Raw genomic sequence first — 27,222 nt, 5'->3', positions numbered from 1 at the left:
TGCATCACACAGAACGTTGCTGGGTTTGGGATCTGGGTGTGCTGTATAAAATTGTGTGTTCAGGTTTTGACTGCTGCCTGCCAACAGTCTTTTTTTTGAATAAGTGTGTCTAATTTACCAGCAGCCGTTTGCAAACCCCCATGGCTGCAAGAACAGAGGAAACCCCACCCAGTTTGCTGAAGCCCTGAGACCTTTACTGCAGACACACTGAGAACAGAGAACAGAAGACACGGAAGTACTCAGGCTGTACTTATGAAAAGTCTATACCCACAGACTCTGGGAGAAAAGTTACTACCCATTTGGGAAGGGGGACATCTGAGACAGTGACCTTCCTCTTACCTGGTTAGAAATGATATCCCTTATATACAAAAAAAAAAGCGAGTCTAAGTTATTTTGTAATTTCAATGCTGTAATCATGGCAAAATGAAAAAAATCTACTTTGAGGGGAATCTGAGGGATGTGTCATTATCAAGAACTTGGGGAGAGGGGGTCGAACACTTGCCAGAAACTCAGTAATTCAGCCAGGCTCAGAGTGTATCAGCTACCTCTCTTCTGTGAGAGATCAGAGAGCTAAAGGCTTCTCTCTGTCAGGAAAGAGGATCTGGGTAGGCAAGCATCTCTCCTGATAGGGACAAAAGTTTTGAATTAGGAAGAGGCGAGAAGATGGGTTTGGGCATTAGAGTGAGCTGGTGTGAGGTTTTCTGTCTTAAGGGTACAAAGTTATAGGTTTTCAGGGCAGAGGGGGCCAGATGAGGCTGGAGGTTGGAAAGCTATTAAACAAGGGACCTCTAGCGGTCACCAGGCCAGGAGAAGGGATGATCAGGGGAATTTTCCTGGGATGGGAATGTGTTACAAGCCAAAGAAAGGGCCAGAAAGGCTCGTGCAGGGTCAGAAGAAACCACTTAACCAAGGGGCCCTTGCCTGGAGTCAACACTCTGAGAATTTTAGCAGACCTTTGGGCCAAACCCAGGGTTTCCAGATCAGGCTATAAATTTGAGTACTTCAGTCACTGTAAAATATAGTCTGTAACGAATGAGTTGAAGAGAGGAAGAAAGGATAAGGGAGGCCGTGTGACGTCACGTGAAGAGCTAAGGCTTGCAGCCATGTGTGACCTTGGGCAAGTCACTTAACCCCTCCGAGCCTCAGCCCCTTCGTTTGTAAAACTGGCATAATAATAGTTACCTTGAGAGCCTGCAGTGAGGATTCAGCGAGACATGCGTGTGAAGCAGCAACACAGGACCTGGAACCATTAGCTTCCTTCCCCGTCCAGAAGCTGTGCTTGCAAGTCAGTGGTTGTATGTGTAGAGCTGCACTGTACCAGCCCCATGCGGCTCTCAAGCACTTTAAAGGCAGCTAGTCTGAACTGAGATATGCCATGTGAAACACACATCAGATTCCCAACACTTTGCACAAAAAAAAAGAGTAAAATATCTTATTAATCATTTTATAGTGATTATATGTTGAAATGAAAATATTTTTATATATTGGGTTAAATAAACTATATTGTTAAATTAATTTCACCTGTGTCTTTATACTTGATTTAATGGGCTACTAGAAAATTTAAAATTACAGTGGGGTTCACACTTTATTCCTCTTGGACAGTGCTGACCTAGACACTAGAGGAAGATAGGGTCAGGAAGCTGTGTTCCAGAAGCTCATTTGTTTCTCTACCGTGGGTCTGTGCTTTAGTTTGTTGTCCTGGTTCCCCGGTAAAAGAACCTTTTGAAAAAATGCCACCTTGGGCTCAAAGTGGGTGGAAGGTACTCGGGCTCCCCTAGTGGCTACGTGCGGTAGTGGCCATCCAGGGAAAAGGAGGCAGGGCTGGAAGGCGACAGGATGGAGGGATCAGGTTGTAGCCGGGGATGGACTATTCCTTCTCAGCCTGGAGCTTAATTCCAGACCCTCTACTGACCTTTACTCCAGGAGGCCGGCCCCATTCTCTCTTATTTCAGAAGGCTCCCATCTTATACGTGAACTTGGCAGGAAGCAGGCTCTCACTAGGTGGTACCAAACACAGGTGTAAGGGAAGATGCCACCTCAAAGCCACCTTCAGAAAACCACAGCGTTTCCAGAGAAATAAACAACAGACATTCACAGACACAGGAATGTTCTTTTTTTGCTCTCTCCCAAGAAGTGTGATCCGTTGTTGTTTTTAAAACTGTACATTTTACTGTACATTTTTTTTTAGCAAAAGAGAAGATTGGCATTTGTATTCTGCCCACAGGGATGTCACTTTCCAAAACTCCAAGTCAGAAACCTGACAAACACAAGCGTGAGTACATACCATGTCACGACAGAGCTCGTAGCCGCTGATGAGGACAGAGAGTTGATTCCCCCCCTTCCGATGTCCACCACTTTCCCTCTGGGCATCTGAACCCAAAGGCAAAAAGAGAGGTGGTATTTGGGGTCACTTCCTCAATGGCTACATTTAGAAAGGCTTAGTGAGAAAGTGCAGAGGGAAAAAAGAGTGGAGGAAAACGGGTCCGAGAAAGAGGGAGGATGGGAGAAAGCATGTGCTCTGGCACCGGGGCTGAAAGTCAGCTTGTGGTCTCAGGAAGAGACTGGCCTGGCCTGTTAATGGCCTGGTCTGTTTAATGTCCTGGTCAGGACCAGAAAGGGACTGGGGGAGGCAGAGAGGCACCAGAAGAAAAAGAATGAAGACAGGAGAGTAGAGGGAAGGTGAGGAGAGAAAGGAGGACGGGGAGGAAGGACGAAGGCATGGGATTTGGAGGCTCCTGGGAGGAGCCAGAAGGCAGTCCTGCATAGACAGCTCCCCGCCCTCTCCCCGTGTGTTCTGGGCGAGGTTGGGGGCCACCAGCTCAGCTCCAGGTCTGAGCCCATTAGAACGTTTCAGCCCCAAATGGACTCACCTGTATGCTTCGTAGGCTGTGTAGTGAGCAAGTGGCAGAAGGAGGGAGAACAAGAGACAGAGGCTAGAGATCTATGGCAGATGCTCGGGAGAGGGAAGAATGAGGTGGAGAGAGGTAGTGCGTTGACAATGAGGAGAGACCTGGAACAGACAGGGACCAGGAGAGACAGAGATGCGGGGAAAGACCTTCAGATGCTTCCAAAGCCTTTTCTCCCCCGCCACGTCTCGTCTGCCCCCTCTGGCCACTGTCTGGGAACGTAGGGGTCAATTCCTAGATGGAGAGGAGCCCGTGTGTCCCTCCCATCGCCATCCTGACATTTCCATGATGGATCCTCCTCATGGAAGGCATCCCCCGTGTCCCCATGTCCCACCCTGAGCCACCTTCTTCAGGAACAAACAAGGGACAGACTTTGGACATAGAAACACCCTAGCTACAGTGAAGACAGGGTAATGGATTTCAAGCACCACCCCCAGGAGGTAAGTGGCCTTGGGCCGTGCCCTGACTTGGTCACTAACTCACTATGTGACCTTGGGCAAGTCCTTTAGACCCTTGGGGGACGGGAAGAGAGGGTTAAGGATGAGATGATCGCAAACACCTCTTCAAGCTTCAGACCCTACAATTCATTTAGTCATGAGGAGTCCTTAGTCCTTCGAGCTGGAAGGGAATTGGAGACTTGGTATGATCGCATTCGTTTACGAATTAGGAGCCCGAGGTCCAAAGAGAGAAAGGGTCTTGCCCACTGTGTTTAGCTGGTTATTCGGTGGTGGCTCTGGAACCCAAACTCAGAGCTTTGGACCCCGTGTCCAGTGCTCCTCTGCCACCCCACTCTGCTCTCCTTAATTAAGAGAAGCCCTCTTGCCCCCCCCCCCATGTCCATAGGGACTCCCTGTGCCAGCTTCCCCCAAAAGAAGCAAAAATCCCAAAGCAACTCCAACAGTTAACATCCCTTATGTCCTTGTGTCTCATAAAAACCCTTCTCCCTCTCCCGCACGTAGAGTCCCGGAAGTTACCCTTCTAGTTTAAGCTGATGTGATGGGTGTTTGAGAAGCAAAGGAAGCTGAGCCAGGGTTGGGGGAGGTCACTTATCCCTCCCAAGTGTGGGGACTCTTGGGAATAATGAGGCGTCTGGGCAGGGGACTCCAGTCTTCCCCCAAACAAATGTGCAGCCCAAATCATGCCCTGCTCTTCTCAATTGGCAATGATCGCCCACCGCCAGGGCTGCTTTCGTGTGTAGAGTAAACTCTCCGTTATCCGTGTCACTGAAGAGAAGGAGTCGGGGAAGTGGAAGAAATAAATTAAGAAATAAAAACAACACCGGAACCATCAGCAATGCAAAGCCGCTTGCTTATAGGCTACATTTGTGATTAGAAAGGCAGGAGCCCCGCCTTTCCAAACACTCAGGGCTTAGTCTGACATTTGAGCCATCGAGTCTGCTTTCCCTGAGCACAGCCTGATGGGCGGTGGGGGACGGGCCTGGGAAGGTGGTGTGTGTGGTGTGGTGGGGAGGGGAGGCCGTTGACAGGGAGACAAAACTGTCCCTGGATGTAAACATCACCATGGAAACGCCACAAAGACTTGTGGGTAAAGATGCTTTCCTCTTCTCTCACCCTGACAGGGTGGGAGGGAGGATGCCCACCCGCCCACCCAGGCCTACACCGTGCTCTCCATCACCCACTCGGAGCTGCCAAAAGTTCCCCGGGCCCCCGCCAGGTCACTCTCCTCAAAGGGCAAGAGCATGCCGTTGACAGAAAGACTGCGTTTTGTCCAGATGTTCGAGACCCTCCGAGGGGGGCTGTAGCCACCAGGGGCGACCCCTCCCGCAGCCGCAGCTGCAAAGTCCCCCATGTCGAAGGAGTGGCTGCGTTTGGCCTTGCCCTCCAGGGGCAAAGGGAGCAGGCTCCTGGCCCGGGCCGCAGGCGGCCCCAGCAGTGGCTCTCGGTCCGAGGGGTGGCCCCTGGCCGATGTCCCAGACCCTCTCCCGCCTGGAGTCCTGGAGTCCAGCAGCTCCTCCTTTCTCTGACTTTTGAGGTCCAAGGAGGCGAAGGCCCCCATCAGGCGATCAAGGTTGGGCTTGGGGCGGGGCGCGGGGGGTGGGAGCCTCCAGGGGCCCCGTCCCAGCCCTGCAGCCTCCCCGAAGCCCAGGGAACTGGAGGAAGAGGAGTCGCTGCCTCGGGCCAGGCCAGCGCTGAAGTCCATGAGCTCGTGGCCCACCACCACCTTGGGTGGCCCGGGTGCGGGGGCCCCGCTGGGTGCGCTGCCCAGCGCGGGGGGCTGGGCCCCATTGGTCTGCGAGTGCATGTTGCTGACGGTGGCCGCCGGCTTCCCGGCGCCCTCCTGGTTGCAGACCTTGTAGCGCACCATGAGGATGACGATGAAGACCAGCAGCGTGGCCACAATGATGCCACCGATGACGAGGATCATGGTGCCGCCCAGGATCTGGCTGTGCATGGACTGGCACTGTGGGTAGTCGGCCTTGGTGAAGAACTGGGCACAGCCCACGATGTTGGTGGCCGTGAGCGTGGTGGCCGTGTCATCCCACATGGCCAGCACGCACAGGTCGTAGCCAGTCCCTGACACCAGGTTGTTGACCACGAAGGCCTTGTTGGAGGCTGGGATCATCCTGTGGGGGGTGGGTGGGCAGAGAGGGGGAGGGATGGTGAGGGACAGTAGGGTGATGGGGGGACAGAGGAGAAGTAGAAAAAAGAGAGAGGGTGACAGAGACAGGAGAGATGGAGAGGGAGAGGGAGCCACAGACGCAAGGACACAGAATGAGGCAGAGCAGAAGAGGGTGACAGGTGGAGAGACAGGAAAAGGGAGAGACAGGGAGACAGAGGGGAGGAGGAGGAGGGGGACCCAGGTGAGAGAACAGAGACAGGTTGGGGTGGAAAGGGAAACGAGAGAGAACGATTCCGGGGTGGAGGGTGGAAGTGCCAGAAGCAGGTACACAGAGAAAGACACCGGCGATCAGTTGCAGGGAACAACCCAGAAGATGTGGAAATAAAAGAAGGGAATGAGATGGGGGATAGTTGATGGTAGAGACAGTGGAAATTGGTTAGCGATGGAGGTTCAGGGAAGAAAGGGGAGAGATTCAGCAGAGAGGAGAGAGGAAGCACACGGGGAGGGGCAGAGGGAGGGACAGAAGAGACAGAGATTAAAGGTGTGAAGAAGCAAAAACTGAACAAAAGGGACTCCCCACCTCCCCACTTCTGCCTTGTCTGCTGCAAATGGTCCCTGGGTCTCTGGACAGTGGGGTTGAGAGTAAGGTCGGCCCTGGCCCCTCAGCACCCTCCCAGAGGCCGGGTCCACCCCTTGTCTGTCCTGCGAGATTCCTCAGCACTGACAGCCTTGATCTGAGCCTGGAGTTGTACTGAGTCACAGACAAGGTCCTGCCCTCAGGGACCAACTCCATCCTCATCTCCACATGGCTTTCTCGTGCCTCGGGAGGGAGAACACTCGCTGGTGCAGACTGGGGTCTAAGCAGAAGAAAACTGGAGGTGGAAAGAGGGGGTGTTGCGCGGAGGGGAAGGGCACGGTGCAATGCTGAAGAATGGTGGGCAACTGTTTCTCAGAAGGAGGGGCCGGGTCCTCCATCACTGCCATAGCAGCCCAGGCGCATCCAAAGACACCTGGGAAAGGGTATCACCGGTTGGGGAGGTCTTGACTGGTCTCTCACCTTAAGGGAGGGTCTGAGGGGGCAGCAGTCTCCCCTCACTGGGGCCCATCCACCATAGCCTGGGCCCCTTCTGCCTGGACCTTCAGGAAGCGTGGATGCAAACCGTGACCTCTAAGGCCTTTGTGCAAGTATCATGCCTTCTGGTGGGGGTCCCTAGAAATGACACCTGTCTCACCCCATAAACACTCCTGCAGAAATACCTCGGCCTGAAGGTGCCACATCTCTCTCTGCAGCCTTCCCCACCTCCCTCCACTCTCAAAGAGTCCTCCGTTTTCCTGTCCCCTACTAATCCAGGGCTCCATCTATACTTGCCAACCCCTCACACCTAGAGCCAGGCAGCTTAATTGAGATCTCAAATATGAAATACTGGAGCCTGAACACTTCCACCTGGGAACCGCGCACGGAGGCTGGGACTGACAGGCAGGTATTGACAACCCGTCAGTGGGCAGCCCTGGAGGCTGCTGCCTCCCTGCTCACTCTTGGCCCACACAGCTGCTGGGGAAGCCACATGGAAGAAATTGAGTACTCTGCCCCCATCCCCATCCCCAACCCATAGCTACAGTGCATGGGGCAGAAGAGGCGGGTGGAGGAGGTTGGAGCCCAGATCCAGCATGCGTCCTGCAAGCCAGACCTTTAGGTCTATCTATCTCACCTGGGCATCATGGTAATGCTGTGTCCTCATGTCACAAAGGAGGAATGGCCAAGGCTCAGAGAGGCTGAGTGATTTGCCTCAGGTCACACAGCTGGGACTGCCAAGATGAAGCAGTTGGGGCTTTAACACTAGCTTCTAGATCCACAGTCTGGTCTTATGCTTTTCCACAAACTCGGACGTTTTTCTTCATCTCAGTGAAAACTGCAGGCCCCGCCCCGGGCCTGTGGCAGGTCAGCCACCCCCTTCCCTGGAGAATATTCAGAGCCCACTGAGGCTCAGTTCTGCTGGGCCAACTGCTGTGCAGAGCCCAGGGCTACACGGGCCTACTTCCTCCCCCCTCAGGGAAGTGATGTGAGTTGGAGGGGCAGGAGCTGTGCACACCCAGAACGGTGACAATAGTAGAGCAAACACTTGATGGCAAGTGTGTGCCACGCTCTATTTTTGGTGTCCTACTTCTATCGACTCACTTAGCCCTACGGCAACTCTCTGAAGCAGCCACTGTCGTGACCCTTGTTCTGCAGAGGTATTAAGCAGATGTAACATGGCAGAGCCGGCATTCAATCCCAGGCAGTCTGGCTCCCGTCCACTCTGACCCACCTTGTTCCGCCACCTCTCTGGGTCGTGAGCGATGGAAGAGCATATCCATGGAGGAGGGGATGGGCTGGCTGCTTTATTGAACACTTGGTATGTGACAAGGGTTTCCACATTCAATATTGCATTTAAACTTCACCACAATTCCAGGACACGGGAGATGGACTCCGAGCCCAGAAATCATCTCAGTGTTTAGCCATCTTATCCTGGGAAGCAGACCCCACTACTACTACTTCTAACAGTTTAACACTAGCAAACAAATCTACAGCTGATTGCTACAGCTGATAACAGAGGTTTAAGAAGAAATCACACGGGAGCATACTGGTTATTCTGCTATTGGCTCTCAGGTCTGTCTTCCCTTTCACCTGCCCTCCCATGGACAACAAGGAACTACATTTCCCAGGCTCCCTTGCCTGTTCCCAGGCTCCTTTGCCTCCCAGATAGAGCTGGCCACTGGAGGCCCCAGAGGAAGACTGCAGTGTGGGAGGAGGGGAGAAGCCAGGTATTTCTACCTTTTTCTGCGCTAAGTGGTGTCTCCCTCTCAGCTCCTGAGCCTCCTCTGTGATCCCAGCTCCAGGGGCTCTGCCTCCTGCCAGAGAGACCTGGATCTTAGGCTCTGATGAAACCATCTTCTCCATTACCTCCATCCTTGGGCGGGGCGGGTGGTGGCAGTGGCTTCCTGCTGTAGCTAATCTCTGTGATGCTGACCCCTCAACAATCCCATCACCTGTAACCCAACCCCAGTACTGCATTCCCTCTTCTATCTAGCGTGTTCTTTGTTTTATTTTCTCCTTACAGAATCCTAGGTGACACAAGGACATCTAATTTACACGACAAGAAGGAAAAACTTATTTTTTCCTTGCACTTTGGGAAAAAACTCTCATTACTTGATGTCAGCAGCAGCACATCTTATCTAGTAGAACCCCAGCTGGAGGAAGCACTTTGCCACCTTCTCAGAATCATTCATCACTCCCCAAATCTACCACCTGACGCCTTTGCGTAGAGCAGCCCCTCTTCCTAGAAACCACTTATCTTTCTCCACATGGTGACCTCATCCTTCGAGGCCTGACTCAACGTCTCCTCTGACCCAACCTCTGCTCTCTGCTCCCACAGCCCCCCTGCCTTCCTCTGCTAGAGGCCCTTCTCAGTGGATGCCTGTGTCTCCCCGGAAGAAATGGGCCGTGTCTTCACCTTTGTATCTCTGTTGCCAGTCATCATATCTGGCCCTGCGTCACTGCTGAGTAAATATTTACCCTATAGTTGAGCAGTGAATGAAAGACTGCTTTGTTAAATACTAAGGCCTGTACAAATGTCAGGGATTCTTAGTTAAATATGACAGCTGGTGACCCTTAGACACTGCCTGGCCCTGAGGATGTCTCGGGAGAGGCGTTTCTACATCTTTGAAGTACACCCCTGACGATCTTGATGGACTTGCATGTAGATATGTGTTGGGGTGTGTGAGTGCAGACGAATGTGTGTGCACGTGTGAGAAACGATGTGTGGGGGGCATGTCTATCATTTGAGAGCCGGCTGCATGGGTATTTGTGAACATGTGTGTGTGTGTGTGTGTGTATAGGTGTTCACTTATATATAGTACACAAAGGTTCTAGTTCCAGACAATGTTGGTCACTGCTTTGTCCCTCTTCCACCCAGCCCCCCAGAGGCTCCACATGTCCCCTAACACTTCTGAGTGGACATCCCATGTAACCTCTCCCAGAGACACTTGCAGACCAAGTTTGCTCTTTCCTGACTGCTGCCATTAAAGCTACTATTTGGGGCATGTGGGAACGGAGATGGGGGAGGTTCTTAGAGTCTCCCCCTGAGCCTCAGGGCAAAGCCTATGAGCTGACCACCAAAGTCTACTGTCCCCCTTTCGCGGGCTCAGTCCAGACCACATTCCCCCGCCAACTGTGCACTTAGTGGTGTCCAGGTGGCGAGTTCTGGCCAATGGAATATGGTGGCAGCAGTGTGTGCGCCTCTGCGCCAGGCCTTACAAGAGGGGGAGGACTTGCCCAACTCTCCTTCCCCTCTGCTGGCTGGACCCTGGGTGCAGTGACCGGCCTTGGCCAGGCAGATGACAACAAGGCCCACCCGAGGGATGCTGGAGACCGGGTGCCTGAGTCTCCACATGAGGAGGGCCTCCTGATGAAGCCGGTAAACCGCCCTGGACTCTCAGGAGAGCGAGAAATCAAATTCTGCCGTGTTTGAGCCTTTATGCATTTGCATGCATTTGCTGTAGTAGTTGGCCTCTCCTAGCTAATCCAGGCCCCTGCAGATACGATGAGGTGAACTTGAGGAGTCTGTTATGTGTAGGCGTGACAGAGAAAAAGAGGGCGTGAGCGTGTGTGTGGGTGACTGAAGAGGTGTGTGTGTCTTTGTGTAAGAGGGAGAAGTCGGTGCTGGCGTCTACACAAGAAATGCGATTCTTGCCTTCCTGGACTTGTCAGCAAACGCCACCTCTTTTACCTCCAGCCTCCATCCCCCTCAGCTCCCAGCATCACCACTTTTAGGTGCTCTCCTCCTCCCCTCCCCCATCGATGAGGCACCGGCTGCCTGCTGAGCCCCAGCACTAATTTGGAGACACCATGTCAAGCTGCCCTCACTCCACTTCCCTGGCTCTGCACCCTCATTACTGGCTCTTCACAGAATCACCAGCCTGCCAACCTCTCTGGCCGGCCATGACATCTCAGGGCACATGAAAGGGACTCATTAAACCAAGGCAAGCACCCTGGCTCCCCAGCCTCTCCCTCTAGCTGCCAGCCCCAAAGGGGCCTGTTTGCTTTCCTGCACAACTGCAAGGGAGCAGAGGAGACATGGCTGGTTCTATCTAGTGTATGATTCATTGAGTACGTACTATAAGCCTGGCACTTGACAGGCTGGATCTCTGATTCTGCACACTGATGCTGTGAGGTAGGAATAGTTATCCCCACACTACAGATGAAGAAACTGAGGCTCAGGCAGATCGGTCACCTGCTCAAGGTCACACAGCTGGAAGGCGGCTGAGTCAGCGTGGTTAGCCAGGGCTGCCAGGCCACCAAGCATGGTCTTCCCTATACTGTATTACCGTGAACTGAATTGAGCAGAATCAGATGGTAGCAGGAAGCAAGTCTCAGAGTCAGGGTAACTATCTGACAGCAATTAAAAACCAAAAACAGAAACATGTATTACTACAAAGGCAGCTAACATTTATTGAACACACTATATGTCAAGCAGTGTTCTGAGTACTCTACCTGTATTAACTAATTTCATCCTCACAGCAACTCTATGAGGGAGGTACTATTATTATCCCCATTTTACAGAAGAAGAAATCAAGGCTCAGAGAAGTTAAGTGATTTGCCCAAGGTCTCATGGAGAGAATGTTTGTGCCTAGCCAAGATTTGAAGCCAGCACTGTCACATTATTTCAATAAATGCTCTTGATAACCCTGGGAAGTACCTTTCGGAATTATGCTCCCCATTTGAGAGACAGGTATGAACTGAATTACCCCCTATAGCTATTTAGGGGTAGAGATGAGAGTTTCATGAGGGTTGTTTTGCTACTTCTGAATGCTCATGGGAAGTCTGAAGGAAGTGAGGGAGCTATGTGGATGTCTGTGGGCAGTTTTCCCACAGAGGGAGCTGCCAGTGCAATGGCCCTGAGGCAGGAGCCATGAGGAGGCCGGTGTGACAGAAAAAGAGTGAGGGAAAGGGAGAGTGGTAGCAAATGAGGTCACCAAGGTAGTAGCCAGGAGCCAGGTTCTAGAGGCCTTGCAAACACATTGTGTCTTGTGTGCCAGCGCTGAGGATTTGCTGGGTGCCAGTTTTGAGAAGGATTCTGAGGCTGTGTTCAGACTCAGTGGGACACAGTGCTATGGGTCTGGAAGAATCTGTTTTATATTTGTTGCTTCTCGTCTCAGGATCAGAGAGCCATTAGAGAGGAGTACTGGAAATACCGGTACAAGTGGTAGAAGCCCCTCTTCTGGTTTCGGTGCCGGACGCTGGCCTTCCCTGAATGCACGGCCCTGAGTGATAACAGGGGAAGGCGCAGGGCTGCTCTTTAGAGCAGGATTACCATAGAGCTGGCGTGACTCAGTGAGGGCTCCGAGAATTAGGAGCCTCCCGTTAACTTCTGAGACAGGCCAGGGGCCGGGGGCCAGGCTCTGTCGCTGCCCTACTGCCTGTGCCCCTGCTGAGAACATGGGGCTCCCCTGGCTGCCCTGAGACACTCTGTCTTATTGGCAATAGCTTTGCCCCATCAGCAAGTAAAGGAGGCACATTCAACATGACTGAGATTCTGAGGCAGGGAACCCCAATATCCATTCCCACAGCCCTCAGAACAGCAGGCAGGTGGGGATCAAAACTCTTGGTTGCATTGGCCTCTGGATGAACTCTCTTGCTCCCCTCCCCCCACCTCTCCTCTACAAGCAGCCAGAGGGATCCTGTTAAAACCCTGATCAGACCAAGTCCTTCCTCTGCTCAATGCCCCCAGTGAGGCCTGTCCCACGTAGTCAAAGTCCTGACGTGGCCCCCAGACCCCTTGTGACCTGCCTCTCACCCCTCCAAGTTCCTCTCCTCCTACTTACCCTGTTCACTCTGCACCAGTCACCTGGCCTCCCTGCTGTTCCTCAGGGTGTTGCCAAGGGTGCTCCTGCCACAGGGCCTTTGCACCGCCTGTTGCCCTTGCCTGGATGCTCTTTCTCCAGATGTCCATATGCTCTCTGCCTCACCTCTTTCAATTCTGCTCCAACGTCACCTCCTCTGACTGTCCCGTTTAACATTGAGGGCTTCCCCCATCTTTACCTTGAGCCCCCAGCCCCTTACTCTGCTCCATCTTTTCCCATTACACTTTTATTGCCTGACAGACACTATCATTTGCTTATTTACTAGGCCTCCTGTTAATCCTCTCTCTCTCTCCTTCCACTCCTGAGAGCAGGCTTTTTTGTGTGCTTTGTTCCCTGACGTTTCCCCAGCCTCTAGAACAACACTCGGCACATAGTAGGCCCTCAAAAATATTCTGTAGGGCAGGTGAATGAAATGAATGTTCCGTACCGGCACTGTCCAATACAGTAGCCATACATGGCCTTTTAAACTGAACTTCGAACTAATTAAATTTAAATGAAATTAAAAACTCAGTTCCTCAGTCACGTTAGGCACACTTCAAGGGCTCAGTAGTCACATGTGGCCAGCGGCTGCCACACTGGACAGCGCAGCTGGGCGGCAGCCCACCGTCTCCGAGTTCTACTGGCCGTGGCTCCTGTTATGCCCTCTGGCAGGTGGTAGGAATCCTGCCATTTCCTATGTGAGTCCTGGCGCCCCAAACAGATGGGCCAGGCCGGGGAGGCTTGTCCAGCTCCAGGACAGCTCCCGCACCAGGACAATTGGTCTTGAAGGCTTCAGTCCGGGCCTCTGCACTCTCTGTCTCCCCAGGTGTTCTCTCCACGACGCTGGACAGCTTCATGCCTTCTTTTTGGTTCTTCCAGCTTCCCTCGACTCCTGGGGCCTCCAAGTTCAGTGGGGTCTCTCTGGGGCTCCCCCAGGCCTGACTCAAGCTCGTCTGCCCCCCAGGAGTGCTCTGACTCTCCACCTCCCACTCAGCCTGTGGTCCAGCCCCTTCCCAAGACTCTGTCCCGTGGCAGTACCACCTCCCTTTACCCACGGTCCACAGGCTGGGCCAGCCCTGGGCCAAATGGAGCCTTTGGGCCCCTCTGGTCCTCCACTGCTATACCCTGTTCCTGCTTTTCTACTTCGCATCTACTAGTTACCCTTGTACTTCTGTTGTGTAAGTCTCTATTAAGAAAACTCCCTGATAAATCCAGTCACCATGATGAATGTCACCCCTCTCAGGAACAGTGACCATTAGAAAGAGAGGCGGCAGAGGGCAGTGGTGAGGAGCACAGTCTCGAGCTAGACTGCTAGGGTCAAACGCTGGTTCTGCCTCTTCCTAGCAGTAATCACTTACTGTGGGCCATTCCTTTACCTGTCTGTGCCGTAGTTTCCTAGAAATATCCTATTTCTGGAAAAAATGGGGCATTTATAATCTCTGCTCTGTAGGGTTATTATGAGGTTTGAATGAGTCATGACTCATAAGGAACCCGGGTCAGTGTCTGGCCCACAGTAAACTCCACTGGAGGGTTTGTTATATAAAGGGGGGGGTGAAGCTGAACTAAAAGTAATGTATCTCGGATAGTGGAAATCCAGGCCTCGAGGGTTTGTGGCTGGCAAATCTCATGCAAGCTAGACCCTGGGAGATGTGTGCGCAGCTCCTGGATCCTGGCTGGGCTGATAGGAGACATCGTGGCTTCGACATTCACAGCAGCAGGACATGTTCCCCCCTGCGTGTGGCTCCAAAAGTCTTTTTCAGAAGAAATGTGGTGACAATGTTAGTCCAGCCCTGGCTGAGTGAATGAAGGGATTACTGGAAAGTCAACCAAAGTGAGCCAAGCCCCAGCAGGCTGCCTCTTCACTCATCTCCCCAGAGTAAGTTCCATCCTGTTCCATGGTGCTCCTTCACCAATGGGATAAAGCCGGGAGTGAGAGTGCGAGCCTGGGACTGGACCACCAGGGTTCAAAGCCCAGTGCCATCGCTTACCGGCTGTGTGACCTTGGGCAAGCCACTTAACCTCTCTGTAATGGGGGAAAGATGATAGGGCCTCCCTCACAGAGTTGCTCTGAGGACGAAATGAGTCAGTGCCTGTAATTTAAACCATGCCTGGTCCATCGCGAGCTTAGCATATGTAGTGATTCTGACTGAGGGAGTCGTCTGGCCCCAACAAGGATGGAGATGAATCCCACAGCATGAGGTTAGATTAAATATGGGCTAGTGAGGCAGGTACACAGCCCAGCTCAGGGGCCAGCCAGCTGAGCTCTGGCGGTCTGTCTCTTCTGCTGGCCTCAGCCTGCCCTCCAGCCTAGCACTTCTCTGGCTGACCCACCAAGATGATGCCGGCTCTTTCTAGTTCCCCCTGTGCCATCTCCACTCACAGACCACAGGAAAGCCGGGTTGAGGGGGCCCATCGACCCCCTGGCTGTCAGCGCTCCACTCACACACTTCAGGGACACGCCAGGCAGCCCCCCATCCCCCAGCTTCGCGCATCTCCGAGCTGCTCAGAACCCCTGCTCACGTTGCTATGGTCTGACGGCTGCTGCTTGGTCCCGCCGGCCCCAACTCAACCCCACAGAGACACCTGGGACAAGGTGTTTCTTTCTTGAACACATTTCAGCGCTTCCCAAATTGTGCACCAGCTCCCTCACGCCCCCCCCCTTGGGTTTCCACTTCTCCAGAGTGAACATTTCCATTCCTTCCCACCATCTTTTCGGGACACGCTCTCCAGCTTGCCTCGCAGCTGCTCCTCACTGATCACACGCCAATCTGTCTTTGGCCCTCCTCTGAGTGTATGGGGGCGGTGGGCAGGGTCTCAACCGGAGAACAGAGTCACGTTCCCTCAACCAGACGTCCTGCTTCTCCTGAGGCCCCCCACCCAAGACAACACGGAACTTTCTGGAAGCTGCATCGCCTCCGTGGCTCACACTGAGCAGGTGGCTAATGGAAACACCCTGTGATTTCCCCAGAGCTGCAATTAAGCCACGTTGCTCCCATTCTGTCCCCTAAAGTAACGTTTCTACCATCATAGGCTGAGCCGACCCAGGCGAGGTCCCCTCCCCTCATCAGGCCTTTTTCTCTCTCTGTATATCTTTATCTCTCTCTCTGTTTCTCCTCATCCAAGTTTCTATGGATGTGGAACTTTTTCCTGCATCTAATTGTCCTTAGCTCCCAACCCCCAAGGATTGAGTGGGCACATCACAAGAAAAAAAAAAAAATGTGGGCTCTGGGATCTGACAGAAATCTCTCTTCGAAGGCTGGTTCTGCCCCTGACCAACGGTGTGACTCGGGGTCAGTTTTTCCTCTCTCTGAACCCAATTTGCTCATGTATGAAATGGGACTAGCGGTCCCAACCTCCTGTGCTGAATGTGAGACATTAAGTGTGCTGGGGAAAACATGACTGCCCTCTCCTCTCCCTTCCCAGGGCCATTCAGTACTCCTGTGACGACGATGATGGCCACGATCTTGCCATTTATCTCCTCAAGGATCTGAGAAAAGCTTGCTCAATAACAATTCATCACTTACAGAAGAAACGCAGAAGGTGTCAGACCAATTATACCTCGTTGTAAACACAGGAGTGAACAAAATGAAGATTCCCCACCAGCCGCCTCCAAACGCACTAGAACCACCGGCAGACGCCCAATCAGTACCATCCAGTGATGTACCTGATCAGACAACTCTGCCCGGTTAGCAGATCCATAATTTCCCAGGGGCACCACGCAGGGGCAAAGTCACCTGTGGCACCGACTCCTTAAAACGGCTATGATGGTGCTCACGTCAGCTGCACATATACTCAAACTGGAATGATGTGGAAGAGATTAGTATGGTCCTTGCACAAGGATGGCATGCAAATTCGTGAAGCATTCCATATTTTTATGAAATTCTGACCCATGTTACAGCTTGGATGAATGTTGAGGACATTATGCTAAGTGAAATAAGCCGGAAGCAAAAGGACAAATATTGTGTGTTTCCCCTTATATGAGGTACCAGCGTGGTCAAATTCATAGACTGAAAGTAGAAGAGTGTTTGCCACGGGGAGGAGGAAATGAGGAGTTGGTATCGGATAGGTGCAGAGTTTCAGTCTGCGATGATGAAAAAGTTGTGAAGATGGATGGTGGTGACGGTTGCACACGAATGTGAATATACTTATGGCCCCTGCACTGTACACTTAAAAATGGTTAAAATGGTAAATGTTATGTTATGTCTATTTTAGCACGACAACAAAGTGGCCAAAAAGATGCTATCACAGAGCAAATGCTGCCAGGTGGGCAGGAAGAGGAGAGTTTGTTGGTGTCATTTGTCACTTCAGTGTGGCTGATGCACACTCAGGTGCAGTCACCCCCGGCAGGGACCTTGTGGTTCTGTGGTTGCCAGGCTTGGTTGGCCCAGTCAGGTCTGGGGAGGGCACAGGGTGGGGCAGAGTGGCCCCCTGGCCATCCGCTTGCTCTTTTATATCTGTCCTGTTGTTGGAGAACAAGGCAGCTTCAGAGCAGAGCTTGGCACACACCAAATGCACGCAAAGAGGTTGCAGGAGATAAAGCATGGTGGTTCCCAGCATCCGCTGTGCTGTCAGCTGGATCTGGGTTCCAGTCTCACTCTGCCACCGACTGACTAATTGTGTGACCTGAGGCAGATTATCTAACCCTCTCTGTTTTAGTTACATAGAATGCTAGTACCTACTTTGCAGGAATAGTGTCAGGATTAAATGAGGTAAAGTGTGTCAAACATTTGGCATGACTCCTGGCAATAAATCAGGGAACAGCAAACACAAGGTTTTGTTTGAATGACAATGGTGACGTCATTGATGACCCTTGATAGAAAAACTCAAGATGAAATGAAGTCCTCAGTCATCTCATGGATGGGTTTTGGGGCCCTGCCTTTTCCCCCAGTTCTAATCCCCTCCCTCTGTCAGATCAGAAGCTCCTTGAAGAAGGCAACTTTATCACCCCCAGGTAAGTTTGTACTATGGTGTAAAAAGCTTACTGACTGCGCAATGTAGGTAAGTCATTTCGTATCTCTGAGCCTTACTCAGTTTTCTTGCCTGCAAAATGGGTTAATAGTATTGATCCTACGGCATCTTGTGAAACTTAAATACAGTGATATTTGTTCAGTACTGAGTATAGTGCACAGGCTATATTTGTGCAATAAAAAGCGGCCATCAGTAGAAACGAAAACAATATTTTAAGTCGACTATACGCCAATAAAAAAATTTTAAAAATAGCAGTAATCAGTACTACCTTTAGTAACTTGGCAATAAGTGATTCTCTGTGCTGTTTCTTAAATAAACCTCAGAATTTATTGAAAAACAAAAGCAGCCATGATGACACTTGGATTAGGTGTCTGAAGACCAAGTTCAAATCCTAGCCCTGAGAGCTGCTAGCTGAGGGATCTTGAACCAGGAGATTGTTGGGAAAACCTACCAAGCTCCCTGGTTGCACTTAGTAAAGTGCTCACAAAGCTGAGGTGTCATTTTTTGTAATGGGGACCCTCAGAACCCCTGCATGAATGAGTGACTGAGAAACTGACAGGCACCTCCCTGAGGGCTTCTCCAAGCTGCAAGCCTGGAGGCTGGACTCCACGACTAAGAGGCCTGCCCGACTTCCAGCTCGCTGAGCTGCAGCGCCGGAGTGCCTGCTGCCTCACCCCGAGGAGAGACGCCCTTTCCAGCTGGTGGTCTGGAGGAGCCCGCTTAGCACTTCTCCAGCCTGTGTTTCCGCTGATCCGGCCCTAGACACCTCCGCCTCTAACAAGCAGGCTGGCCGGGATGGGACGAATCAGGTCAGGAGAGAAACAACCTCTGAAGTGAGACCTCATTGGGCAGTGGGGAGGTCACTGTCCAGTCAAGTGGATGGAGGAGCAGAGCTGTCCCCACCCACCAAATAGTCTCAAGTTCAGCTGGATGGACAAGGCTGTAACCCTGACTCTCTCATGGAATTGCTGTGTGACCTTGGGCAAGTCACTTTCCTCCTCTGTGCTTCAAAGTCCAATTCTGACATTCTAGAATTCCACAACAATATCACCAGGAGAGGGGTGACAGGAGCAAGGGAGAGGCAGGAGGAAGGAAGGCAAGGCACAGTCATCAAAGAGCTGTGGGAGTTCGGGCACCAGGTCCCCAATTCTGAGCACACGTGGGATTTGGCACAGAGTGACCGGGGTTCTGGGCTTAAATCCTGACTCATAACTTATGGGCTGCATAATCTTTACCCCAGTACTTAACTGCCCAGAACTTCAGTCTTGTTTGTAAAAGCAGTCTGCCAACCTAATTTGCAGAGTCATATGAGGATTAGAAGTAAAGTATGGAAAGCACTGGCATACGATATATACTCAATAGACCATATATGTATCTAGTGAATGCTTACCTACGTTATCATCTATCATCTGTCTATCATCTGTCCATATCTATCTATCTATCTATCCATCTATCTATCGTCATAGTTTTTATAGAGAATGCTAACACCGTCCAACCCACCCATCTCCCAGAAGGACCCCTGGCAGTGGCGAAGGTGAACTATCTGGGGGGAATGGTGGGTTGCCTGGGGGTTGGCCCTTTGTGCTGAGTGGGAAGGTAAGCTTCACTGTGGAATTCCTTCATTTGTCACGAGTTTCCAGGTGAGGCTGGCCTGGCCTAGAGGTGCAGCATCCTGGTTTTAACTGGGAATAACTCAAAGCAGTATTGTTGCCCTCCCCCTCCCCCTCCCCTCCGCAAGCCTGGGGCAGCAGCTCCTGTGGGGACAATGAGCCCCTAAATGTGCTTCAAGGCCCCTGGAGGATGGCTCTGTGGGTGTGTGATCTTAGTATGGAAGTAATCACGTGAGCAAATCTAATGTGAGTAAATCACAGACTTCCATCTGTAACTTTCTGGTGGTCTCCCCAGCACTGTATATTGGGGTGCATGGGTCTGAGGCTCCAGAAATTGGTTTGCTTTCCTCCCTCTTCTGGTCCAGGCTGGGAGGGGTGTCGCTGGGCTGCAGAGGGGGCAAAAGGCGGGTGAGCGGCCTGCCCCTCTCCCACCCACACAGGCGGGATGGAGGCTGGAGCCCGGCGGGGGAGCTGTGTGTGTGTCCGCTGACTGGTGTGTATGTGTGTAGGTGTGTTGTGTGTGTGTGTGTGTGTGTGTGTGTGTGTGTGTGTCTACTGACCAGACTAGAAGCATCATTGGTGTGTGAGTAGATGAGAGGAGGGTGTTGGCTTGAGGCTGTGAGCCTCTGTGAGCATTTAAAGGAGGTGAGCATTTGAATGAGTCAGAGCCTGGAGAAAACACCCTCCTGGGGCCCGCAAGGCTCCTCGTGGTCTGGCCCCACTACCTCCCTGCCCCGTCTCCTGGACTCTGCCCCTAGCTCTCTCCCGCTGCTGCGGCCACCCTGGCCCCCGTTGCTCCTCAGACGTGCTCCAGCCTTGAGGCCTCGCCCTGGCCGGTCCCTCTGCCTGAAATGCCCTTCCCGCAGACCTGTTTGGCTCACCTCCTTCAAGTCTCGGCCCTGACTCACCTTCTCAGTGAGGCCCGCCGGGCCACCCTATTTAATATTGCAATTTGCCCACCCCCTGGGTAAGACAGAGCTCCTTACCCTGCTCTGCAGGTTCCTTTTTGCGTAACACTGATTTTCTCCCCTCACCTCTATGATTTGCCCATATATCATGCTTGTTGCCCGTTTCCCCCGCGAAGACGAGGATCTCCAGGTGTTCTGTTCGCTGATGCGTCCCGAGCACCCAGAACAGTAGCATTTATTTGACGGCATATTTGCCTCTAGTTTCTCATCTGTAACACGGGGACAATAAGAGAAGCTATCCACTTCAGAGAGTTGTTGGGCAGACTAAACGAATGAATACCTAAGAGCACCGAGAACGGTGCTCGGCACACAGCTTAATACACGTTAGCTGTTGTTGTCACACTCCATCACTGCTTGGGAGGTGGGATTGAGTGAGTGAGCCATGTGAGGGATCCAGCACACCGGCCGTCACCCAGGGGTGAAGGTGCTTCCTAAACGCTTCTCGCTTCACTCTCACCCCACCCCTTAAAAATTCCCAGGAAGGGAAATTCCCTGACCTCTTCCAGTCATGGAGCCCGTACTTTTGGGCCCTCTTTGGGTTAGGAAGTTAGTTATCAGTAAATTTACTATCTGTTAGGGTTTTGTTGTTGTTGTTTGTTTTTTATCAAAGGAAGAAGCAAGCAAGAACCCAGCCTGCCCCACCCTGGGCTGCATAGCTCCCAGGTCCTATAGGTAGTTAATAGCATGTGACTAACAAGCACATCCTTTGTTGGGTGTGATAGCAGCTTGGACTACGCGGCACCTGAGCCCAGGAGTCGGGTGCCCAGATTCTTCTCCCAGCTCTGCAACCCCCGATAGGCTGGATGACTGGGGCACGTCCCAACCCCAATCTGAGTCTCTGCTCTTCCCTGGTAAGGGGTTGGGATTAGACCATTGCTAAAGTCTTTCCAGACTCATCTGTTCATCCGATTTTTATGGAGCACCTGTTACGTGCCAGTGCTGCTAGAGGGGATACAGCAGTGAGCAGAGGACACAAGTCCTTGTCCCGTGAAGTTGACGTTCTGGGCGGGGGGAGGGTGAACAGTAAATAATTAACACAATTGGTAAATCATGTACTATGTTAGAAAGTGGAGTGTGCTATGGGCAAGAGAAAAAGCATAGCAGATTAAGAGAAGGTGAAAGGGTTTGGGCGTGGGGAGGGCAGACTCAGCTCCATGTGGGCTGCTCAGGGATAATCTCCTTTAGCGGTGACGTTTGAGGTGAAGGACATCTTACATTCCAGGAACCTACGAATCTCTGTGATTCTCTATTCCGTTCGGGGTCCCCTGGAGTCCCCATCTCTTATTTTCTCTCCTTCTCTGAGCACACTGAGCCCCAGCTTGCCCAGTGGGTGACGGGGCCAGAAGACAGGTCAGCCAAGTCCCCAGCGGTGGTGAGTGATCTATCACCGTCTTTATTCACATTCCAATATTTCACGGCTCCTGTGGCTCTGATGGAATCAATATGACCTTTTATTCTTCACCTCGCTTAAGGCTCAAGGTCAACAGCCCAGCTGCGATCTATCGGCTGCTCCCTCCACTGGCTGTCTGTGAGCCAGGGAGCCCCATGGCTGCCAGAGATTCATGGCGCCACCTCCCAGCCCCACGCTCCGCCTGCCCCCAGGCACTGGGCCTGGGCCTTGCCTGGCTGAGGAAGCAGCAGCCACGGTGGCTCAGGGGACCATGGCTTATTGAGGGCAGAGACCAAGCCATAAACCTCCCCCCTCTCCCCTGAGCACTGCCCATCACTAAGGTTGAACCCATGACCCGGGTTTCATTTCAGTCCTGGGAGGGGGCAGCCACGGGAAGGCCAAGCAGCCACGGTTCAAAGGGCAAGTCATATATTAGAACGCCAAGGGCACGGCCATCAGTTTTCTCAGCATGGAGAAGGGACGAAAAGGCATCGGCCTGCCTGCCTCAGATGGAACCCTCCAGGCCCTTCCGGCAGCCGAGGCCCCTGCTTTCAGAGAAGCCTGGTTTTGCCTGTCAGACACCACCAGCACTCCTGGAGGTTCTTCCACTTGTCTGACGGAGACCCATCCCTGCAGCACCCGCCTCTTTCCTCTCGTTTCCTCCTTATGTGTGGGTGGTGGGTGGGAAGGGATGGTCTGGTTCATACTTCCCCTGCTTCCTCATGGTAGTCTGAGTGACACGGGCTGCTGGTCTGGGTTCGCTAATAGATTAGGTGGCTGGGAAGGGGTGGCTAGACAGTCTAGAAAGGAAACGCAGTCACTGGCCTGTATTTTGAACACACCACCTGTGACCCTAAGATACCATCTTGCTCCTCTCCATCCTAACTCATGTCCTGGGAGGAAAAGGAGGGGTCAGGAGCTCTCTGGAGCACAGCCAACCTGGGTTTGAATTCTGGCTCTGCCACTTCCAAGCTGGGAGAACTTGGGCAGCTTACTTACCCTCTCTGATCCCAGAGATTCCTACCCTGCAAAGCACCCATAATAGTCCCAGCTGTCTCCCAGGGGTGGTGCACATGCTCGATGCGGGGTGGGGGGGTGGGGGGAAGCACAGAGCAAGCACTCAAATGCTAAATGTGTATTAGCAAGGCCTCGACGTGCAGACTCTAGAGCCAGTCCACCTGGGTTCAAATCCCAGGTGGGACACCTTGGGTAAGCTTCTTAACCTCTTCGGGCCTCAGTTTTCTCATCAGGATAATAACATCTCATGGGGATGTTGCAGGAATTAAATGGGCCAATAAATGGAAAGCACTTAGAAGAGCACCTGGCACGTAATCATTTCTCAGAAAGGTCGGCTCCTATTATCATCACCATGACTGGAGGAGAAACCATCTGCGATCACTTGGCACTTTTGACCTAAGCCCCATCAACTGGTTTTGGGATTTATAATCCACCAACCTCCAACCAAGCTTATAAAGGGCCTTGCAACATAAAAACATATATAAAACGAGACGAGTAAATTTTTAAAATGCTTTATGGCAGATCATGAGCCGGCAAGAAGGCTTGAACTAGAGGACCCCAGGATGCTTGCTGTGATGGCCAAACAGTAACCTCACTTACAACCCCCGCATACCCACCAGGTTGCCACACAGTGCTGGGCCACTTCATCCTGGGAAGAGCCTCGGGAGGAGGGGGCGTGATGGCCTCAGAACATGTGAGGGCCACCCTTTCAGTGTGGGACTTGGACCAGAGGAGGCCAGTGGGGCTGAGGCAGCCTTCAGATGAGGGGCACCCCCGGCCCAGTCCACTTTGCTCTGGTCAGGCCACATCCAGCATACTGCCCACTGCTGGATCCCACACACGCAGAGGGATGGCACAACCTGGTACACATCTGAGGCAAGAGACCAGGAGATGTGCCAAGGACCCACCCCAGGTCCCTTCCTGCTCCAGGGACAGACATGACAGCCCTTTACCTGTAATCCCTCCCACGTCTCTTCACTGATCGCCCTCCTACTTGACCTTCTGGGTCACCTCCAGGAAGCCTTCCCTGACCGCCCCAGGCTCTCATAGGCTCACACAGCTTATCATACCTGTAGTATCTGAATCAGTGACTACACAAGTACCTAGTCCTTTAATGCCTGTCTCCCCGGGAAATGTGAGCTGCAGGAGGGCAGGGGTGTCCCATTCTCAGCTGTCTTCCCCGTGAGTGGTCCAGACCCAGCGTCATAAATACCTCTTGAATGACGAAAAGTAAAAGGTGAAAATGGACGGTGGCAGGGAGGGAAGATGTTGCATCTGAAAAAAATAGCACTAGGTGAACCATGAGAATTATCTGCAAAACTTAAATAGACATATTATGGAAGAAGAATGAGTTTTATTCCTGATAAGAATGAAGACAGAATCTACGGCTAGGAGGTAGAGGGAGATGGAGTTTGGGGCCTGTAAAAAAAACTTCTTAGCTTAAAGGCACCCAGCAGTGATCTGGGCTCTTGAATAAAAAAGAGGGCAGGTTCCTGGGTCTGGAAGTTATCCCCACGTGGGGCCAGTCAGCATCCCAAGGAGGTGGTAGGCGTGGGGGTGGTCAGTAGGAAGGGTGGTGGGCATCATAAGGATTCATGAATAAAGGAGAGAGCTGGCCTGGATGACTTTGAACTGCCCCCTTTTCACTCTGGACTTTTTTCAGTCTATGAGAGTAGCAAGAACTAGGCCCATTTTAAAGATAGAACAACAGAGTCACAAGAGAGTTTTAACAAATGAACAGCTGAATTGGTCCCCAGACCTTGGCTTTTCCTCCCTCTCCCTGAGCTCTCTCAAGCCCTCGGCAATGTGTCCACACAAGGGAACTAGGCTTTGAGGATGCTTGATGACCCCTTCCTGACCCCCTCTCCCTCCTCCTGTTAGAGCCTCCACTGTGCCCTCCATCATGTCTGCATCCTCTGTTGGCCAGTCCCAGAGGAAACCACTTGAGTATCTCCCATGGCAAATGCAAAGAAACACATCTCTAATGGTGGGATTTCAGATCTTCTGATCTTTTGTGAAGGCAGTATTTTTGGATGGGATTCTATTCCTAGGCCCACTCTAGGCAGGACGAGGGAGACTGGAGTTTGGGTCTGGACCTGGGCAATCCTTTCCCGACCTCAGGAAGGTAGCCTCCACCCACTCACTTCTTCTGCAGGACAGAAGCTTCTTTCCAGCGCCCCTACCTGAGGGAAAGGACTGCTGAACACCAGCCTAGCCAACCTGAGAATTTTCAAAGCCTCCCTGTTCCACGCAGACCTTCTTTAGATCGATAGTCAAAGCTTGGCGGAAAAGCAGCCTTGGGAACCAGCCCTTGGCACTGGCTCATAAACGGTGGCATTCTGACGGGTGGTAAAAATATCTCTCTGGTGTTCAGTGCCAGCTGCCGCCACCATCTCAGCTTCTAAGATCCTGTCTCCATGCCCAGGACCTCAGCAGCCTCCGCACCTGTCCACACACACACCCCAGGAGACAGAACACAGGTCACCCAGCCCCTGACCACTGGCCACCCTCACACCCACAAATCCCACCCCAGTTGTTGCAGCCAGGCACCAGCAGAAAAGGCCCTTAAGAGCCACCAGAGAGGGAGATGCATTCTCAGAAATACTGCAGCACATTCCTAATGAGCTAATTAAGCAAGAACATAAATAATTACTCCCTATCAGAGTGAGAGGACTTGGGGGGAGAGGGGGTGATGACTGAGGAGCTGGGACAGTGATGGGTGAGCTGTGATGCTCTGGAGGGGGAGATGGGAAACTCCTGTCCACTGTGGCTGTGGGTTGGGCCTCAGGGAGGTCCCCGGGCCAGGGAGATGGAGCCCCAAGGAGTCTGCCAGAAACATCGTCACAAAATGCTGCTTTGTTCCCTACCTGAGCGTTTCCTGCTCACTCACGTGCCCACGCCCTGACCTCCCTCCACCGTCATAACAAGCCCAAACGGGAAATTTTGGTGGAAAGGGTCGTTCCGCCCATTTTATGGATGTTGACATTAAGGATCAGGAGGGTCTCAAGACATTGCTAAGACCCCTGAAACCGTCCTCTACCTGGTCTCCCTGCTTCCACCCCTGCCCCGATAGTCTCTTTTCCACTCAGCTGCCAGAACCTTCTTTCTTAGTCACATCATGCCCCTCTCCAGTGTTCAACCACCCAATGGCTCCCATCCCATTCCAGATAAAGTCCAAGGCCTCGCCATGGCCTACGAGGCCCTACACGATGCAGCCCCATCCAGTTCTCTAACCTCATTCACTGTCACCCTTCCTCCAGACTCCCTGGAGTCTTGCTGCGTCTCCAGCGTCCTACCCTAAGGGCCTTCGCACTTGCTGCTTCCCCTGCATGGCTCTTCCTCTCACTCCATTCAGGTCTCTGTTCCAAGTTCACTCTTTAGAGAGGCCACCTCTGACCACCCATGTAAAACAGCGGCTCCCCAGTCTCTGTCTCCTTACACTACTTATTTTTCTTCCTAGTGCACATTTAAATTTTTTCTTCCCTCTCCTCCATAAGAATGTAAGCTCCTTGTAGAAAGCACTTTGCCTATCTTGTTCTAACCCTATGGTCTTGACTAGATTCTACCCCAAAGCAGACACAAAATAAGTATTTACTGATTGAATAAATAAAAGTCTAGATACCAAAAGTCCAAGTGTGGTTTGTGCCTAGACTATCCAGTTCCAAATCCAGAGTTTCTCCACCACAGGTCATTTCTCCCCTCAGAACTTGACCATGGTTCCCCACTGCCAACAGGAGAAATCTTGAAGTCAGGAACAGAGCACTGGCTACAAACTCCAGCTCTGCCACCTCCAAGCTGGGGAACCTTGTAAGTCCTGTCACCTCCCTATGGCTCAGGGTCTTCAACTGTCAAATGGCAATGTCATACCTCACAGGGTTAATGTACCAAATAAGAGAATAACTTACACAGCACATCTTTAAAACCATACCTAGAATGTAGTAAGGACTCAGTAAATATAGCTATTGTGTGTGACACTCAAGGCCGCCCTCTGTCTGCCCTCTTCCATCCTCTCTGAACAAACGTCTTATTATTTCCCTAGACCAGAGGGTCTCAAAGAGTGGCCCCCAGATGGACAGCTCAGCATCACTGCGAGAATGCATTAGAACTGCAGATTCTCCGACCCCACTCCAGACCAAATGAGTCAGAAGCTCAGGGGGGCTGGGCCCTGTATCAGTGTGCTAACAAGTCTGCCAGGTGATTCTGATGCGTGCTCAAGTCTGAGAACCACTGCACTAGAGACAGCCTTTTCACCAGGTAAGCCAGATGTGGTAGACTGAGCTGTTGGACCTGGTTCTTCACTTCTCTTTAATAAGATAAAACCTCCACAGCCTTGCCGTGGCCTGACAGTGGGTGATATGCAGGCCCTGCTTGGCCTTGTAACTTGCTTTGGCCCATGGGATTTAGCAGATGTAATGCCAGCAGAGGCTTGACATTTGCTTCTTCACCTGCCCACTTGCATTTCTGCTATCACCATGAGAAGAACATACTCTGGGTGGCCACTACACCCTACCTGGGCTCCAGAACGAGATACACAGAGAAGATCTAAACCAGACCCAGAGCCTGGAGCCCAACCCAGCTGAGACCAGGTGAACTCCAACCAACCTGCAGACCCACAAGTAAGAAGATTCAATAGGTTGTATGTCACGTAGATTTTGAACTTGGTTGTCACGCAGCACTATCCTGGTGACACTGACTAATATACTGGGGCTCTCAGGGGTCCTTGACCAGGCCTGATCATTCCTGCCTCGGCCTCTTTATTGCTTCCACCTAAAAGAGCTAACCCCTCCCCTCTTCCTTCCAAATCCCACCTACTCCCCCGGACACAGCTTATACCTCACTCCACCTGCTCCCAGAAGCTCTGCCCCATCCAGCCACAGAATACACCCCTCCCAACCCAGGCATGT

At 52.2% G+C, this 27,222-nt stretch overlaps 1 protein-coding gene across 1 annotated transcript in view; it reads right to left on the bottom strand.

Annotated features, from left to right (window-relative positions):
- Positions 1 to 4,520: 4,520 nt before the first annotated feature.
- Positions 4,521 to 27,222, bottom strand: part of LRFN2 (leucine rich repeat and fibronectin type III domain containing 2) — a gene marked incomplete at its 3' end in the record, with an annotated part of 36,284 nt that continues 13,582 nt past the window's right edge. Inside the window, exon 2 of the mRNA XM_082662744.1 lies at positions 4,521 to 5,490. Coding sequence (XP_082518870.1) covers positions 4,521 to 5,490 — 970 coding nt within the window. The remainder of the gene's footprint in view (positions 5,491 to 27,222) is intronic.

Source organism: Grampus griseus (genome assembly GCF_964374135.1).
Source record: "Grampus griseus genome assembly, chromosome: 10".
NCBI classification, from domain to species: Eukaryota; Metazoa; Chordata; class Mammalia; order Artiodactyla; family Delphinidae; genus Grampus; species Grampus griseus.
This window is presented reverse-complemented; position numbering and strand designations above follow the sequence as displayed.